Here is a 17,122-nt window from a genome sequence, read left to right as displayed (position 1 = left end):
TTTGATTCGTTTCGCAATGATAATTCTCCGGTACATGCCGCTCTGTAATGATAGCAGGCAACAGGGTGGGCTTAGTATCTCGAAGAAGGAAGTTCTCATCGAAGTTTGTTGGAACTGTTGTCTAGCAGGTCATGTTAATTATGGATAACCTGTTTTACAAATGAATACCATTTCCTGATAGTTTGTTTAGTTTAACTACTAGCTACTGCATATTCTTGTCGTTGCCAACTGGTCAGTTTTTTTTTCGATATTCCAGTTCCTATTCTTCGATCATTCACCTAATCTATAACCTCCAAGAGCAAGAAATTTGGGATCAAATGTTCCCGCAACATTTTCCTAAAATTAGAACCTGTACCGGGTATGGAGCATGAACAAATCGCTTCAGCAACTAGTGATCTGCTCTCTGGAGCGCACCCACGACTCCGAACGGACTGCGGTAGTTGTCAGTCCGATCCCGTCTACGGCTTAATCGGAACCACTAATTTTGCCTGCAGTCGGAGTCGAATAAACCCTGGACTCATTCGGACTCATCCCATCTCATCCAGCTTCATCCGGACTGATCCGAACTGATCCGGACTCGACCGGACTCATTCGAACTACATCCTTGTTTATTTAATCTGATGGAAAAGGTCTCATGGTATCCGGTTCAATACCCGGATGAATCGTGGCCCCATACGGAGGACTGACTATCCTGCTATGGGTAATCCATAAGTCACTGAAAGAGACCTATTAGTGGTACAGGCAGGCCTTGACCGACAAAAGCCAGGCAGGGTTGTTGAGCCAAAGAAGCAGAAGATGGGAAAGGAAATATTATTGCAAGAAAGAAATATTTAAAACAGAAAGCATTTTTTTCCGCTGAATTGTACATATTCGATGTCTTGTTTGAAATGGAACACACTCATCAAGGAATTGTCCGAACGATAACGGACAGCCATTTTGGGAATTTGGAATTGCATTGCCAAAGTAAACAACTCGCCCGAACTAGTCCTTCGTTCATTACCTGTCCGAAACTCATTCGGATTCATCCGAACTCATTTGGACTTATCCGGACTCATCCGGAGTGATCCGGACTGATTTGAAGTCGACCAAACTAATCCAGATTCGCCCGGAAGGGCTATGATCCGGAGTCGAATTCAAATTTTGAGCACCGGAGTATGTATTGATCGAGGACTCCACTCTGAACAACCAATCGCTACTCTAGAAGGCTTCGCCCGCATCTTTTCGACTCCAGCCGACTCCGGAAGGAACTAGTGATTACAATTTTTTTGGAGTTGGAATCGAACTAGGAGCAGCTAGGAGCTGCAGGTGAGAGATGGCTGTGAGAGAATTGACAACCGGTTTCTTACGCCAGTGTGTGTAGAATGCACCGATGGTCGCCTAGATAAGACTTTTCGAACGAAGTTGCAAAAAAAAGAATCGATTTTAAATCGCTAAAATAAAGTCAAATAAGTTTCTTTTGATTTTCAACAACATTTATTTGCTTATTGACAGCAAAAAGACTAACTATAACTGATTGTCCACCTTAAACTGCAGATTTTTTTCTCAGCTTGATCGTTCTTTGCATGTCGAGAAGTTTTCGCCAGAATTGGATCGGAGTCGCAGACGACTCAGGACAAGCCCTCCTCCCTTCTCCCTTGTGTACCGTAGCTAACGGAACAGTTCTGTAAAGTCCAAGGTGACTGTATTTAGAAGGTTAATTTTTATCGCTTTTGCTGGGCGACATTGTGGGAGACATTTGTAAATCCCTGCATACAAATTTCATTTCCCCTCACCAGCCCTCCCCGATTGTTATACCGGAGCCCCCGGACCAGTTACATCAAGTCGAGAAATGTCATTTTGCTCTGAACAACTTCACCTTGTCGTTTTAAAACACCTTGGTCAAGTCGAGAAATATCAATTTGCTCTGCGCTACTTCTTGTCATATTCATACACGTTGCCCAGGACGGCTAAGGATAATGCTGGGCGGACCTACCTTGCGGGTTCGGTTCCAAAATAGTCGGAGTCGGACGGTGTCGAGTCCGGATTTTTGCCGGATCTTTACCCATCACTAGTTCACAGGATCTCGTTAAGGCCCGTGTCTGTGCTCCATCGCATGCGATTTTATCGCACGTGCTGTCAAACGCTTTTTCGTATAATATTGCGATTAATTGGATGATTTGAATAATATAACGATTATGAAAAATTAATTTGAGATTGTTCCTACAAAACACCACACATTTAGTTTGACAGATAAAATCGGATGCGGCGTCCGACGAAATCAAAAAATTTTGATTCCGTCGTTCGACGAAATCGCACGTCCGACGTTATCTGTCAAATTCCATATAAAATTTTGACAGGCCGCTCGATAAAATCGCACCCGATGAAGCACAGACACGGGCCTAACTTCAACATTCAAATGTCGACAAACGACTTTATCTATTTATAAGATGAAAACAAAAAACATAATAGAATTCATATTTTGTTGTTCGAAACATTTTCAGTGCGCGTTTTTGTTCATAACACACACACACACACACACTCACAAAATCCACCTCAAACGTGTGTGTATGTCTGTGCCCGTCATCTGTCAAAAGTGGTAGCCCAACGAAAGCAAGCATGGCGGCGCGCGCCTGTCAAGCGCCTGTCAAACTGCTCGCTGCGGTCCGTGTACCGACCGCTCCGCCACCGACAGCCAGCAGTCGCGGTGTATTTGCCAAGCAGCAGCAGCAACAGCAGTGGCAAGCAGCGCTAGCAGAAACCAACGGAAACTACCACGAAAGAAAAACGCATCTTCCAGCCCAAGTGTGTGTGTGTGTGTGCGTGTGTTTGTGCACGCGTCTGTGCGCGTATCCGAGCCTCCAGTTCCCAGCTTCTCCACCCCTCCCGCCCTGTGCCGTGACAATCGTTTCGTTTCGCTTGCGGCATTCCTCCGCGCTGCGTGTCGTGATATACGTGTGTTCGTGCCGTCCCCCCGTCCCCCGTACCCCGTCCGTCAGAATTTTTGCACCATTCAACCAGTCTGCCCCCAACCGATTCGCCCCCTGCCACCCCGCGGGCTACTGGAACGCGCAATAGGGGCTGCGGGCGCACACACCTCAACCAACGGGGAGCGCGTGGGGTAAGCAACTGATCGTTTTTTTTTGTTGTATTGCGGCCGCTCGTCTCTCTCTCTCTCTCTCCTTTCGCCATTTTCCTTTCGTTTGACAAAACGTTGACTTTTTTCCTCTCGCCCCCCCCCCTTGCTTTTCGTAGTGCGATCGAAAAAGGAAAACCGGCAGCAAATCGATGTGCGTGTGTGTAAGAGTGTGTGCATTACACCACAGAACGGAAGTGTGTGTGTGTGTGTGTGTGTTGAAAAGAAGAAAAGGTTTCCTTCGTGCCATGGGAATGCAGCTCCTAATGCGATGCTTTTCCTGTTTTCTTTTACCCCTTCCCCATTCATTTTTCCTCCACACTTCCACTTACACCAACGCCCACGGGTTGGGGGGGGTGTATGGTGTAATGTGCGAGTGTGTTGCACCCCGCGTACTGTTGGGGCCCGCTGCCGTGTCATGTACCTTTTGTCTTTACCTTTTTTTTGCTTTTCTTCGCTGCCAAATTTTCACACTCCCCGAGAACACCCTGCATTACGCAGTATCTACATCCCGTGTGGGGGGGGGGGGGGGGGGGAAGAAAGAGAGAGAGAGAAAGAGAAAGAGAAGAATATAACGCAATAACACAGGCATACAGCCAGCCAGCAACACAGTGATTCATTCCAATGGTGAAGTTTTTTTTGGTTTTAATACATTTGCAAAGAGTTGTCCGGAATTTGCTGCAACGGCCCCGTGCATGCATGCATGTGTGTGTGTGTGTGTGTGTTCTACGTCGTGCCGTCTCGCTCGCACGCACAGTTTGCACCACCAGCTGCGTTTAATGGCGTGTGCATTCATCTGACAGCCAGCCATAGCCAGCACGGATTTTCTGTCCCTCTGTCTGTGTGTGTGTGTGTGTGTGTGTGTGTGTGTGTGTGCGTGACTGTGCATGAATGTTTTTTTGTTGTTGTTTTCGTTGTTGTGTTCCTTGGCTGCCCGCAGAAACTCCGATCCAGCTGCAAATTTTAACTCCGATCACCATCCAAAGTGTGTGTGTGTGTGTGTGTGTGTGTCTGTGTGTGTACGGTGGACAGTGGAAAGTTTTTGGATCCCAAGCGAGATCCGCTCTGCCGAAACCAAACAACACCAGGACAGAAGGGCTGTGGCGTGTTTCGTCCCGATTGTGCTGTGACCCCTTTCTCTCTTCTTCTATCAAAACCACGGCGCAGCAGCAAGTGGCGCAAGGGGCAGCAGGTTGGGCGGCAATCAAAACGGCAGCGAAAATAGGCCGACACATCCAAAGACGACTTGTAGCTCTTCGTGTATTTGTGAGTGCTGTGTGTGTGTGTGTGTGTGTGTGTCTGTAATTGAGAGAGATAGAGAGAGAGTGAGAGAGAGAGAGAGAGAGAGAGAGAGAGAGAGAGAGAGAGAGAGAGAGAGAGAGAGAGAGAGAGAGAGAGAGAGGGGGAGGGATATTCCTGGATGTTCCGGAAGTGCCTCAAAAACCAGCAGCGAAGGCGGAAGAAGCAGGAACCTCCTGGAAGCACAGAAAAACACACAAGAGAAAGAGAAGATAACCACACACACACACACACACAAAACCAAAACACTGTTCAAATGTTTACGTGTTTGTGTGTGTATGTGACATTACAAAAGTGTGAAAAGTTTAAAGTTATCTTTTAATTTGTTTTTGGTTTACCCTATTTTCTTAAGTAACCAATTGACAACCCCCCCCCCCCCCTCCTTTCTCTTCCCTCCGGGGGAGAGTTTGTGTGTGTGTCGCAATGTGTGGAACGTTCCACACTCGCAATTTCGATTGTTTCAATCGCGCACACACACACACACACTGACGTAGGTACACATGCATTCAATCACACACACTAGTGATGGGTAGAGTTGGCAAAAATCCGGAATCGATTCCGATCCGACTCCGATAATTTCCATCTCCGGAGTTCCATCCGGAGTCGTTCGGAATCGTCCGGAGTCGTTTGGAGTCGCGGGTGTTGGGGAAAGCGGGGCAAAATGGGCATGTTAAGGTAGGGGGAAACTTTCCGTACTCGCTAGTGTAATTTTTGTGAACGCGTACGCCACCTAGCGGTGCCGGGTGGAAGCTATATTTTAGCTGTCAAAAAGCATTTTGTGTCGAGGAGGCTATAGTTTTACCCACTGATGGATAAGAGATCGGAAGATGGGTGAGAAATCTTGCCCAGCGCTTTGTATGAATGAAGATTTGTCCAACAACACTGGACGGACTGATTTGTAGCATATTATGGACATTGATCAACATTTCAACAGGCTGGTCGAAAATTGATGGCACACCAAGTAGGAATAATTTTGACACTTAAACTATCGCCGGTCTCGTAGTACAGTCGTCAACTCGTACGACTAAACAACATGCCCGTTATGGGTTCCAGCCCCAAATGGACCGTGCCGCCGTACGTAGGACTGACTATTGCGGAGATCAATAAGTCACTGAAAGCCAAGCCCACAAGTAGTGGTACAGGCACGCCTTGACCAACAACGGTTGTTGATCCAGTAGAAGAAGAAGAAGAAACTATACCGACCTCTAGCTTGCGCTGGTCGCCGTCAGATGCGCTAGTGAAGATAAAAATTACACTAGCAAGTACAGACAATGGCCCCCGGCTTTTATGCAGTTTACTGAATATATTCCTTTGAATATGCCACAAAACGCGAACTATTCTTACATTATTAAGGCCGGGGTGCATTGTCCGTACTCGCTAGTGCAATTTAGATTTTCGCTAGCGCATCTGGTGTTTTATTTTTAATTTAAACTGGACTGGAAAAGCTTTGTAATTGATAGGTGAATATGTTGTGCAAGTATTTTATCCACTCTTGCATCCAACGACGATGCAAACACTGCTTAAATTTGTGTTCCGGCACGACCATTCTCTCGATTACCATAAAAAGCTTCCACCAGCCGCCGCCAGGTGCGCTAGGTGAACATCAAAATTACACTAGCGAGCACGGACGATGTACCCCGGCATTTACACGACTCCACCTTTTTATCTGTGGATAAAAATTGCCATCCTAGCCCTAAAAAAAATGTAAAATAAAAGTTGATGTTTTTACGTGAAAGCTACACGCGGGGCAAAATGGGACTATGTAAACAAACCGTGAAACGTCTCAGAATACTTCTTGCAAAAATATGTGTTGCAAATTAAAACAATTTTTACACGTTTCAATCTACAAAATCGAATCTTTTGCAGGTGTGCCTGTTACCATTGTTGTGGGGACAAATACAACACTAAAGCCTCACGAAGCGCCATATGCCCAAAAGCATCTGGTCATTTTGGCCCACGTAAAGCATTGTTGTATTTTTAGCTATATTAGTAAAATTACGCGCACAATTGTCTTGCTTTCTCTTGAGACGAATTGTTTAGAAATGTCATATCTTTAAACATATATCATGTAAATCTTCCAAGCATCTCTGTGGCACTGGTTCAAGCTTATTTTCGAAGTGGCAAAAATTACATCAATATGCTACACTAACTCTTATTTTGTATTTTCCTTAGTTATTTGTTATTAAAGGGTTATAAAACATATATGATGTTCATAGAACACTTTAATGAACATTCATTTTGAGCATTGGAATATATCTTTGTAATGAAATAATGCTCAAATAGAAGGTGCCCATTTTGCCCCACATGCCCATTTTGTCTGTTGAGTCCGTCGGACTCCGATACCGGTCAACTCCGATCGACTCTGGACGACTCCGGGCGAATCCGACTTCGGGTGGAACTTGCGGTTGCCATTTTTCCGGAGTCGCAATCGGACTAACAATAGCCGGAGTCGGATCGGAGTTGTAGGTGCGCTCTAATGAGCACATCACTATCACACACACACACACACACACGCACACTGATTCGCACAAACGTTCCAGTAATGTTGCTTTTAACCAAAAATGAAATAAAAATCTTTCTTTTCTGCTTTTTTTAGGGTAACAAACAATACCAATTGGGAGAAGCCAAAAATCAAGCAAGAAAAAAAAACCAATACAAATTACCAAAATGGTAATGTTTGCATATGTGTGTGGTGCACACATACAAACGTCATGTTGCAGCATCGGCGCTGCTGCCCATAATGCTGCCGCCACCCGCTTCAGCCACACTGTTTCCTTTGTGTGTGAGTGTGCGTGAGTGGATGTGATCAAAGATTGGAGGAAAACAAGATGAAAACGAAATGACAGCAGGCAAGAGAGATGATTCTGGTTGGCAGCTGGCGAAAGCTGCTGCTCAAATGAGAGACAGGAAACAAAGCGAGGGCTGAAGCTCCTTTCTTCGGCCGCGTGATTGACATTGACATTTTTGTTGTTGTTCGAGGGAACAGGAGCAAAAAGTTGGCAAACAATTGCTGCTCCTTGCTGCTGGTCAACTTATGGCAGGTCAGCTGGACTCGAGCAGTGGAAGCCTTGATGCGAACAAAGCGAAAAAGCCATTGGAATATTGCATCCCTTTGCAGAAAGCAAAAGAAGAAACTATTGGAGCAAGAACAACGTAACCAAGAGCAGAAACACTGACTCAACTTTTAAGCAGAGCAAAACACACTGCACTATGCTGATTTTGTTTTAATCAGCTTTAAGGAAGCTTCTAGCATTGGAGTTTGTTATATTATTTTACTCGCTTCGAGCAGAGGCTAGAAATTTGACTCGACTGCTGTGCGTTGAAATATGCTTCAGAAGCCTGACAGGGAAAATCAATCGATAACAACAAATAGCAAGACCAACTCTAGAGGATGACTTTCAAATAGGCTTTCAAAATTATAATTTTAGCACAAAAAAAGGAACTGATTGTTTTCACGTTGGTGCATGCAATGTGGTTTAACCGGCGTTGAAATGATTTTCTTTAACTAGTTTAAACACACATCAGTGCTTTTATTTTATATTTATTTGCTACAAACATCTCCCACAGAAGGCTAAAAACTAAAACTTAAAATAATCGTTAACAAACAACAAGCTTACAACTAACCTTTCCTGAAGCTTTCATTGCTTCAGGGAACTGAAATATGTTACCTCAAAACTGCAAATACCCGATTACCCCGAAGCACATCCCGCTAAGGTTTTGATGTCGAGAGCGATGGGCTTGAGTCGGTGCTGGAATCGAAAGAACACGTAGACGTTTTAATGGATCAAACTCGTCTACTTGACACATTTCTATGGACATCTCGAAACCGCAATTAGAAGCGGGAGATAGTAGAGTAGACCTAACTTCCGTAGCAATAATTCAACTCGACGTCGAGACATTTCAATTGCAAGAATAGGAATAAGTCTGATTGATTTTGAGATGTTCGAGATATGAACCTCGTATCGAACGGACTCAGCTGCGTAGGGTTTATTAATGCATTCCGTATGGTTGAGTGTTGTTGTTTCCTGTTCTGCCTGTGTGTTACCTTTGTCAGTAAAAGAGGATACTGTAAGCTTGTTTACACTGAATGTAGCTGCTGTGAATGCCTAAAACGGACAAACATTCTTGTCGGGTTCACACGGGTGCGGACGATCACGTGATTCCCTCGCTTGATTCTGGTCAGTGCTGCTAAATGTCATGAGCATCGCGAGGTATTCACCAACGAAAACAATGAACATATCCGTGGTAGATTGATGCTCATTGCTGATACTCAATGAAAGTGCGTCATGACATGCCGAAAGCGACGTGGTAATGCTTGTGTCCAACGCGATACTCTGACTGACAAGCAGAGCTTAAGGCCGGCGTAAGCATAATCACGACTCATGTCAACGCTCATGACTGAAACGAAGCTCCAATCAGCTCACGCACACAACTGAGATGATCAGAGGTGATACTCTAACAGTTGGTGGACCAATCACATGCTTGGTGACATTTTGTTTAGCACCCAACTCTTGTTGCACAAAAGTACCCAAAAGTTTGTTGCACAAAATGTCACACAACAAGCGATGGTCGCAACAACTGTTTGAGTCTCACCTCTGATCACCACAGTAGTGCTCGTGATGCTGACATGATTTTGTTTCAGTCGGAATTTGTCATGACATAGTGACTGACCAAGCGTTGGTCGCAAAAATGTCACTAAGCCTGCATTGATCTCACACCAATCGTTTTGAGTATCACCATTGATTATCACAATTGAGTTGAGCACGTGACGCTGACATGAATTTTTTTTTCAGTCAGATTTTTTTATATCATTGACAGTGACATTTTGCAGCAATGATTATGGTTTACAAGTAAAACCCGACATTACCTTTTCTTCAGCCCATTTGTCCCTCCTCTGGAGTGCCACAAGGCAGCGTCTTAAGCCTTCTATTATTCGTTCTTTTTGTCAGTGATGTTCGAGAGATTGTCCCGTCTGCAGGTCATTTGCTTTATGCTGATGACCTAAACATATATTTAACTATCAGTACCCAAAGTGACTGCCTTCGGCTTCAGGTGTTGCTTAACACTGTTCCTCTGTGGTGTTCCTACAACCGGCCAAGGTCTTTGTCCCAAGCAATGCTCTGTGTAATATCCATTTGTCATAACCGCAACCCCCCTATCCGTCACGAATATTCGCTTTCCAGATGATAAATCATTTTCTTTCGACGGGTGGCTGGCCCCAAGGCCACTATGCCGAGTTACGAAATCTCGTTGTAATTCGTTAGGTCTAGAATCCTTCGAGGTGTGATGCGCTCTCAAACGCGCGTCCAATTCATTTCGTCGTACAATGTTCGGTTCCAATGAGCCTCTGCTTCTCCAATGTATACGAGCTTTTAATACTAGCAGTAGTATCCTCCTCATCCCCGCTTATAGTCCCTTTTCTGATACTCTTCCTTCTCATCTTCGTTTTCCAATCTCTTCTTCTCGTGTTATTATATCTTACCTTGTTCTTCTTTCTTTACGTATGTTTTTATTTTCATTTATTCTCTGTTTTTGTACCGTCGTGCTCTCATTTTCTTTGCTCTTCTGGCCAACAACTTGAGGGTTTTCTTAGGATTTTTTTTGGAATTTGGAATCAAGATAGATTAAGTTAGAAATGAGTTCGATTTATGAATTGTTAAGCTGTTAGGAACGTTCCAATGCCCTCGGATGTCGTATCGCTTATCTGCTCGTTCACCCTTAGTCCTCCTTTGCCCAGTCCACAGTCTCTGTTGCTTTACCTGCATGATTGTGCTCACTGCTCTTATTTCCACGATTATGTTTGACACTAATGAATGTTTTCTTCCTTTTCTTTTTAGGGTTTCTAATAGCGCCCCGTCGATCAACTAGGTAGGCCTGCAGTAACATCCACCACTGCAGCAGCAACAGAGCAACAACCACCATCACGACGACGAGTAGGTCCCAGATACTGGCCGCGATGCCGTGGGTGGCACCGTTGGACAATGCGGCTGCCGCACAGATCGTCTGCCGGTTCTACCAGTACGGTACGTGCCGGTTTGGCAGCACCTGCCGCTTCATACATCCCGCCGCCGAGCCGGCCACAATCGGCAGCAGCTGCAGCAGCAGCACTAGCAGTAGCAGCAGCAGCACCACCAGCGGCAGCAGCTACCACACCGGCAACAGTATCAGCGACGGCAGCAGTCCGGCCGACAGTGCACCAAAGGCCAGCGCGGGCGCCGCTGCGCCCAACACCGAACAGAGCAGCCATACAGGCGCCGTCGATCTGTCCCGCTGGATCGATGCGCCCGTCTTTGTGCCGAAAGCGAAGCTTCCCCTCGAACAGCCGCCCCAACCGCCACAGCAGCAGCAGCAGCAGCAGCAGCTGCCGCCGCGAAAGAGCAAGCGAAAGAGCGACCGTCGCACGGTGATGGTGGACGAGTCACAGCTGCAACTGCGTCGCACAAGGATGGACAAGTCACAGCAGCAGCAGCAGCAAGCGGAGCAGGAGGTAGAGGACACAGAGGAGAAGCCGGACGAGGTCGGGCTGGACAACGAGGCCGACAATGAGGCGGACAACGAGGAAGAGGAGGACGAGGAGGAGGAGCAGGAAGAAGAGGAAGAAGAAGAGGCGGAGGAGGAGGAGGAGAGCGATGGTGGTGGTGCGGTCGGTGGGCTTGCCGCCGCCGCCGCCGGATCGCCCCTGCTTTCCTACGCGAACGTCGTCACGATGAACAACAACCACAACGGCACGGAGCCGGAGGTGGGGCCGGCCGGCGAGGTGCGGCTCTGCGCCCACTACGAAAAGCACGGCCTCTGCCCGCTCGCCGACTGCGTGCACGTGCACGGCGAGCTGTGCGAGCTCTGCCAGCGGTACTGTCTCGATCCGCGCGACCGGGAGCAGCAGCGGCGCCACAACGCCGACTGCATCCGGGAGCACGAGCTGGAGATGGAGCACGCGTTCGCGGTCCAGCGGTCGCGCGACAAATCGTGCGGCATCTGTCTCGACGTGGTGATGGAGAAGCGGGCCCGGGAGCAGCGGTTCGGCATACTGCCCAACTGCAAGCACACCTTCTGCCTGAGCTGCATCCGCACCTGGCGCAAGGCGACCAACTTTGCCAACAAAATCAGAAGGTAAGTAATGGCTGTGGTTTTGTTTTGTTGGACGCGCATCACTGGGCACTCTTTTAGGTACATGAACAAGCAGCAGAAGAAGACGAAAAAGGCGAAATGCAAAATTCACATTTTGCATGTATACGCTGGGCCCAGTGCTGCAAAATGTCACTGTCAATGTCATGAAAAAATCTGACTGAAAAAAAAAATGTCAGCGCCACGTACTCAATTGTGATAATCAATGGTGATACTCAAAACGGTTGGTGTGACTAATACATGCTCATGACATGTTTGCGACCATCGTTTGGTCAGTCACTATGTCATGACTTTTTTTTACTGTTATCAGTTCTGCAAAATGTCACTGACAATAGTCATGACAAATTCCGACTGAAACAAAATCATGTCAGCATCACGAGCACTACTGTGGTGATCAGAGGTGAGACTCAAACAGTTGTTGCGACCATCACATGCTTGATGACATTTTGTGATACCAACTCTTGGTCATTCACTTGGTCGTGACATTTTCTGTTGGTGATCATCATGATAGTCGTGGGAGATATGCGGTGCTTGCGAGTGGTTCCAAGAAACAAAATGAGCATGATTTCTCGCTCTGTTTGACTTGACAGATCATCAAACCAGACAAATGCGAGAAAGCATGCTAATTTTGTTGCCTGGGACCACACGCCAAGTATATTCCAAGAATTTCGTGATTATCACCGACAGAAAATGTCGTGACGAAGTGTGTGATCAAGAGTTGGGTGCTAAAGAAAATGTCACTAAGCATGTGGTTGGTCCACCAACTGTTTGAGTCTCACCTCCGATCATCTCCGTTGTGTGCGTCAGCTGATTTCAGCTTCGTTTGGGCGAGTTTTGGTGACACTGTTCACAGCCAGAAAAAGTCATGATTATGATTATGTCATGAGCTCAGCTTGTCAGTCAGAGTATCGGGTTTGACTCAAGCAGACGCACGTCGCATTCGGCATGTCATGACGCCCTTTCATTGAGTATCAGCAATGAGCATCAAGCTAACACGGATATGTTCATTGTTCATTGGTTTCGTTGGTGAACATCGCGTACTGCTCATGCCATTTGGCAGAACTGGTCGCCATGCGCCTGCGGGAGTGATGAAAAACAAAACAAAACAAAAACTAATGACCAATTTTTACCTCCCTCTCCGCCCAGGGGCTGCCCGACCTGCCGCGTGCCGTCCGACTTCGTCTGCCCGAGCTTCGTCTGGGTGGAGGCGGGCGAGGAGAAGGAGCGGCTGATCGAGAACTACAAGCAGGCGTGCAACAACACCGACTGCATGCACTTCAAGAAGGGTGCCGCCAACTGCCCGTTCGGCAACAAGTGCTTCTACCGGCACGCGCTCCCGTCCGGCGAGCTGGTCGACCTGGGGGCGCCGTCCCGCCGCCGCAACCCGAACCGGGCCGCCCGGGGGCACATCGATCCGCTGCCGCTGCAGGAGGTGCTCGCGGCCCTGCTCGCCCGCCGCAGCCTCGCCCTGCACGACGAGCTGCTGACGTCGCTGTTTTCCGACCTGGACGACTCGGACTACGATCTCGAGTCGAACGTGCGCGGGTACGGTTTCTGGTCGGACTCGTCCGAATCCGCCGACGACTATCTGTTCGACATTGTTTGAGCCGCGTGCGGGGATCGAGGGGGGTGGGGGACGTGAAATTTCAGAGAGAGAAAGAGAGAGACAGAGAGAGAAAGAGAGAGAGAGAGAGAGAGAAAGAGAGAGAGAGAGAGAAAGAGAGAGAGAGAGAAAGAGAGAGAAAGAGAGAGACAGAGATAGAGAGAGAGAGAGAGAGAGAGAGAGAGAGAGAGAGAGAGAGAGAGAGAGAGAGAGAGAGAGAGAGAGAGAGAGAGAGAGAGCCAAAGCAAAATTGCACGGTACACACATGTAAAACATTCAAACACACACAAAAAACACACACACACATACCCACACACATACAAATTCAGGTTGAGCCAGTGTTAGGTTCTACGCGATTCTGCTTGTAGAAAGATGCTGAACGTGTGTGTGTGTGTCTGCTGATTGTTAAATATTGTATCGTTAGTTCGGACCGTTATTATTAGTACTACACATATACATATATATATATTCCTCGCGGGAAAGCATCTTCGGTACGGGGGGGGGAAGGGGGTGAATTTATCGCCAGCAAAGGGTAAACGAGAAAACCACTTCAAAAAATCGCCAAATACCAAAATCGAAAGTGCTAAGCCACGGACAGAGGCCATAATAGGGTTGGCGAAGAAGGGGAGGAAGGAGAGGTAGGAGGGGAGGGGTGCACACACACACACACACACACACACACACTGCAGCAGCATTCCGTCGCCACTTTCCGGTGGTTGCTCAAAAGCTTTCTCTTCCTTCCCATCCTCTTTATCTCTATCTCTCTCTCTCTCTCTCTCTCTCTCTCTTACTCCTAGTGACATTGTCCTTCCAAAACCAAAACACTCTCAGCTTAATCTACCTCATTCGCCCACTCCTACCTTTTCACCCCCGCCTCTCCCCACCAATCCTGCGACTGTGATGCCTTTGTGTTGGTGTGCGTGCGTGTGTGTGTGTGTGTGTGGTGAATTTTAAATGCAGGGTAACAGTGGTTGCAGGGGACACTAACAAACACAAACGCAAGCAGCAACAGCAATTAGAGAATAGTCAAGAGAAAAAAAAGGACCCATCGACTCATCAACCCCAACCGCCCACTCCCGCCCGTTCACAAAACACACCGGTCATTTGCTTGTTCAAGCTGTGAGGCAGTGAAGCACCCCATTCCCCCCTCCTCCTTCTTCGCCTATTGCTTGATAATGTTGCTTTGTAATTCTTTTTTTTTCGTTGTTTTTTTTTGCTATATCACGGCGCGCCGTTACGCAGACCGTCGTCGTGGTAAAGGTGCACACACGTGCCCACTACTGTAGATAACTTTCTTTTTGAACTTCTGTCGGTGGGGGAGGACGGCTCACCATTATTTAAATTCAATGTTTGTGTTTTGGTTTTTGGTCTCTTCTCCGTTTCAACACTCCAATTAGCATGGTAGGGCAGATGTAGGGTAGTGTGTAAGGTGCGCTGTGCAAAAGTGTTAAGCGTGCGCGTGTGTGTGTGTGTGTGTGTGCGTGTGCAATCGTTCCTTTAGGTCGTTTTGTTTGACAGTCTGCTCCAGTACTGCTTTTCCCCGTATGTAAAAGTGTATTTCTCGGAGAGAGAGACACACAAACAGAGCAGACGGTGCGGGCACGGCACAACTCCCCCCTCAGCCCTCATCTCGCTCCACTAAAAGATACACACACACACGCGCACATCGCCATTATCATTCGAAATCATTAAATTATTGTTAAACTCTTACTTTTCGGGGTTTTTTGTGTTTTTGTTTTTCTCTTTCCTCAAAATTGTTAGGTTATGGCGTATTATTGGCCCCTTGCGAGCCGTGCACAACGCAGTGAATGTATCGTAGCCAGAAAGAAACAGACAGACAAACCGGACATAGTCAAACGATTTAAAACTTAGCTAGTATGTGTGTCGGTGTGTGTGTGTGTGTGTGTGTGCGTGTGTGTACGGCATTTCGTCTCTTTTTTAACTAACGCGACAACACACTTTCTGACACTCTCTTCTTTGGCACAACAACTGGCAGGATAATCACGTCGAGCGTATCGGTCCAACACGGACCGGAATGTTTTTAAGACGTGCGAGTTGCTTTTCTGATGCGGGTGGAACAAAAAACTCCAAGCTCTCGTGTGTATACTCTAACGCTTTATATATATATATATATATATATATATATATATATATATATATATATATATATATATATATATATATATATATATATATATATATATATATATATATATATATATATATATATGTTGGATTACTTTTGTGATATAAGAAAAAGCAACAACCAAGCAACAAACACTTGTTTTTCTCCATTAGCTTTTGTAAGCAAAACTGCCTCTATAGGTGTGTGTGTGTGTGTCTTTGCAGAATGATGTAATGTTGGAGCACAGCAGAGAGCGTCGCAAGTATGTGTAGAAAAAACATGTCCCTTAGAAATGGTAAGAGCTCGAAGTTGAGATTCGAAAGTGGTGGGCGGGGGGGGGGGGGGGGGCGTGTGGGGGAGGTGTAGTGCCCCTAGCTAGTATGAAGGTTTCAACGCTAGATCATGCGACCCTGCTTCCCTTTAATGCTGCTAATCCTCCTTTCTACGACTGTCTCTCTGTCTCTCTGTGTCTCTTTACTCTCCCAGCGTTACGTCAAGGATAGTTGTTAAAATAAAGTGTGATGTAGTGAAGCAAGAAGCAAGAAGCAAGAAGCAAGAAGAAGAAGAAGAAGAAGAAGAAGAAGAAGAAGAAGAAGAAGAAGAAGAAAAAAAAAGAAGAGAAAAAAAGAGAGAGAAAGTAAAGTAAAGTAAAATAATATAAACACACACACACAAACACAAAAAACGTAAATCATAGATGCCTTAAGGTTTGTTTTTAAGCATGAGTAAGATTGGCAGATTATCAAGAAGAGTGGTTGGCAACAACACGCCAACCAATATAAAATCATACTCAAAACGTAAATCATACGAAAGAAAAAAAACAAAGAAAAAGGACAGAGAGAGAGAGAGAGAGAGAGAGAAAGAGAGAGAGAGAGAGAGAGAGAGAGAGAAAGAGAGAAAGAGAGAGAGAGAGATCAAACATCGTTATCGAAAGGGTAAGAGAACGAAGCAAACAGAAAGGACAGGAAAGACACGTAAGGGCAAACAATTATTTGTTTTGTTTTACTGGTTGTTTTTAGTACTGTTCACATACAGAAACTCGTAAGTAGAAAAAAAAGGGATGGGGAAAAAAGGTGGAAAAGCAAAAACTGGATACCAAAACGCGAAAACGAAGGGAAAACCAACGATAAATTGAAAAGCAAACGACAAAAACCAAAAGAAACTTGAAAGTACACTAGAAGCATAGAGATGGTAAAATGGGGCAAAAGACGGCAATTCGCGTCCTTTTGTAGTTGCGGGGTGGATGGAAAGCAGTGTTCCCGATTGTGGTACAGAGTAGGGGAAGAGTCCGGCAGGGGTGGGCGTAGTAATTATTCTCTAACCTCGTTATCTGAGTATAATCGTCTATTTACAACTGTAATACACAGCGACGCGCACCGACAGCAGGTGGTGTGTGTGTATAGTAACTCGCATACGATCATTGGTAGTATTTAATGCCATGCCGAAACCAGACAGGGATGGAAGAAGCCAACACGGATTGCGATCATCCTCAACCCCCCCCCCCCCCTCCCGCATCCGATTATTAAAAAACAAAAAACAAAAAGTAAGAAGTGAAAATTGTAAAGGATCACCAACACCATCAATCCAATATATCTCTCGCCCCAATATAATGCGCTGATGAAAAATCTCAAATCTCTCTCTCTCTCTCTCTATTCGATTTCGGTGTTTACGGTTGTAATAATAATAAATACGCTGGACGTTGGAAGCAAGGTTGAAAGAAAAGATCGAAAACAAAACAAACGAATCCCGGCAAAAAGAAAAAAAAAACCAAAACAACCAGAACTCACAAGGCAAAAAAAACCAAAACAAAACAAAAACAGAACGAACAAATAAACTCTATTATATATATATATACATG

The 17,122-nt window shown here is 46.1% G+C and overlaps 1 protein-coding gene across 2 annotated transcripts; it reads left to right on the top strand.

Moving 5' to 3' along the window:
• The first annotated feature begins 2,653 nt into the window (after window positions 1-2,653).
• LOC1271902 (E3 ubiquitin-protein ligase makorin-2) lies at window positions 2,654-17,098 on the top strand. Of its 2 annotated transcripts, none has more exons than XM_061658708.1 (3): window positions 2,654-3,097; window positions 10,249-11,521; window positions 12,683-17,098. In XM_061658708.1, the coding sequence occupies exons 2-3, from the start codon at window positions 10,368-10,370 to the stop codon at window positions 13,140-13,142; spliced, it is 1,614 nt and encodes a 537-aa protein (XP_061514692.1). In that variant the 5' UTR covers window positions 2,654-3,097; window positions 10,249-10,367; the 3' UTR covers window positions 13,143-17,098. The 2 variants fall into 2 exon arrangements, with proteins under 2 accessions (XP_061514692.1, XP_061514699.1); XM_061658715.1 differs by lacking the exon at window positions 2,654-3,097 and adding an exon at window positions 4,104-4,378.
• Window positions 17,099-17,122: the final 24 nt, after the last annotated feature.

The sequence above is a fragment of the Anopheles gambiae genome, chromosome X (genome assembly GCF_943734735.2).
Source record: "Anopheles gambiae chromosome X, idAnoGambNW_F1_1, whole genome shotgun sequence".
Lineage (NCBI taxonomy): Eukaryota > Metazoa > Arthropoda > Insecta > Diptera > Culicidae > Anopheles > Anopheles gambiae.
The sequence above is the reverse complement of the archived record's forward strand: the minus strand, read 5'-3'. Positions and strand labels throughout refer to the sequence as shown.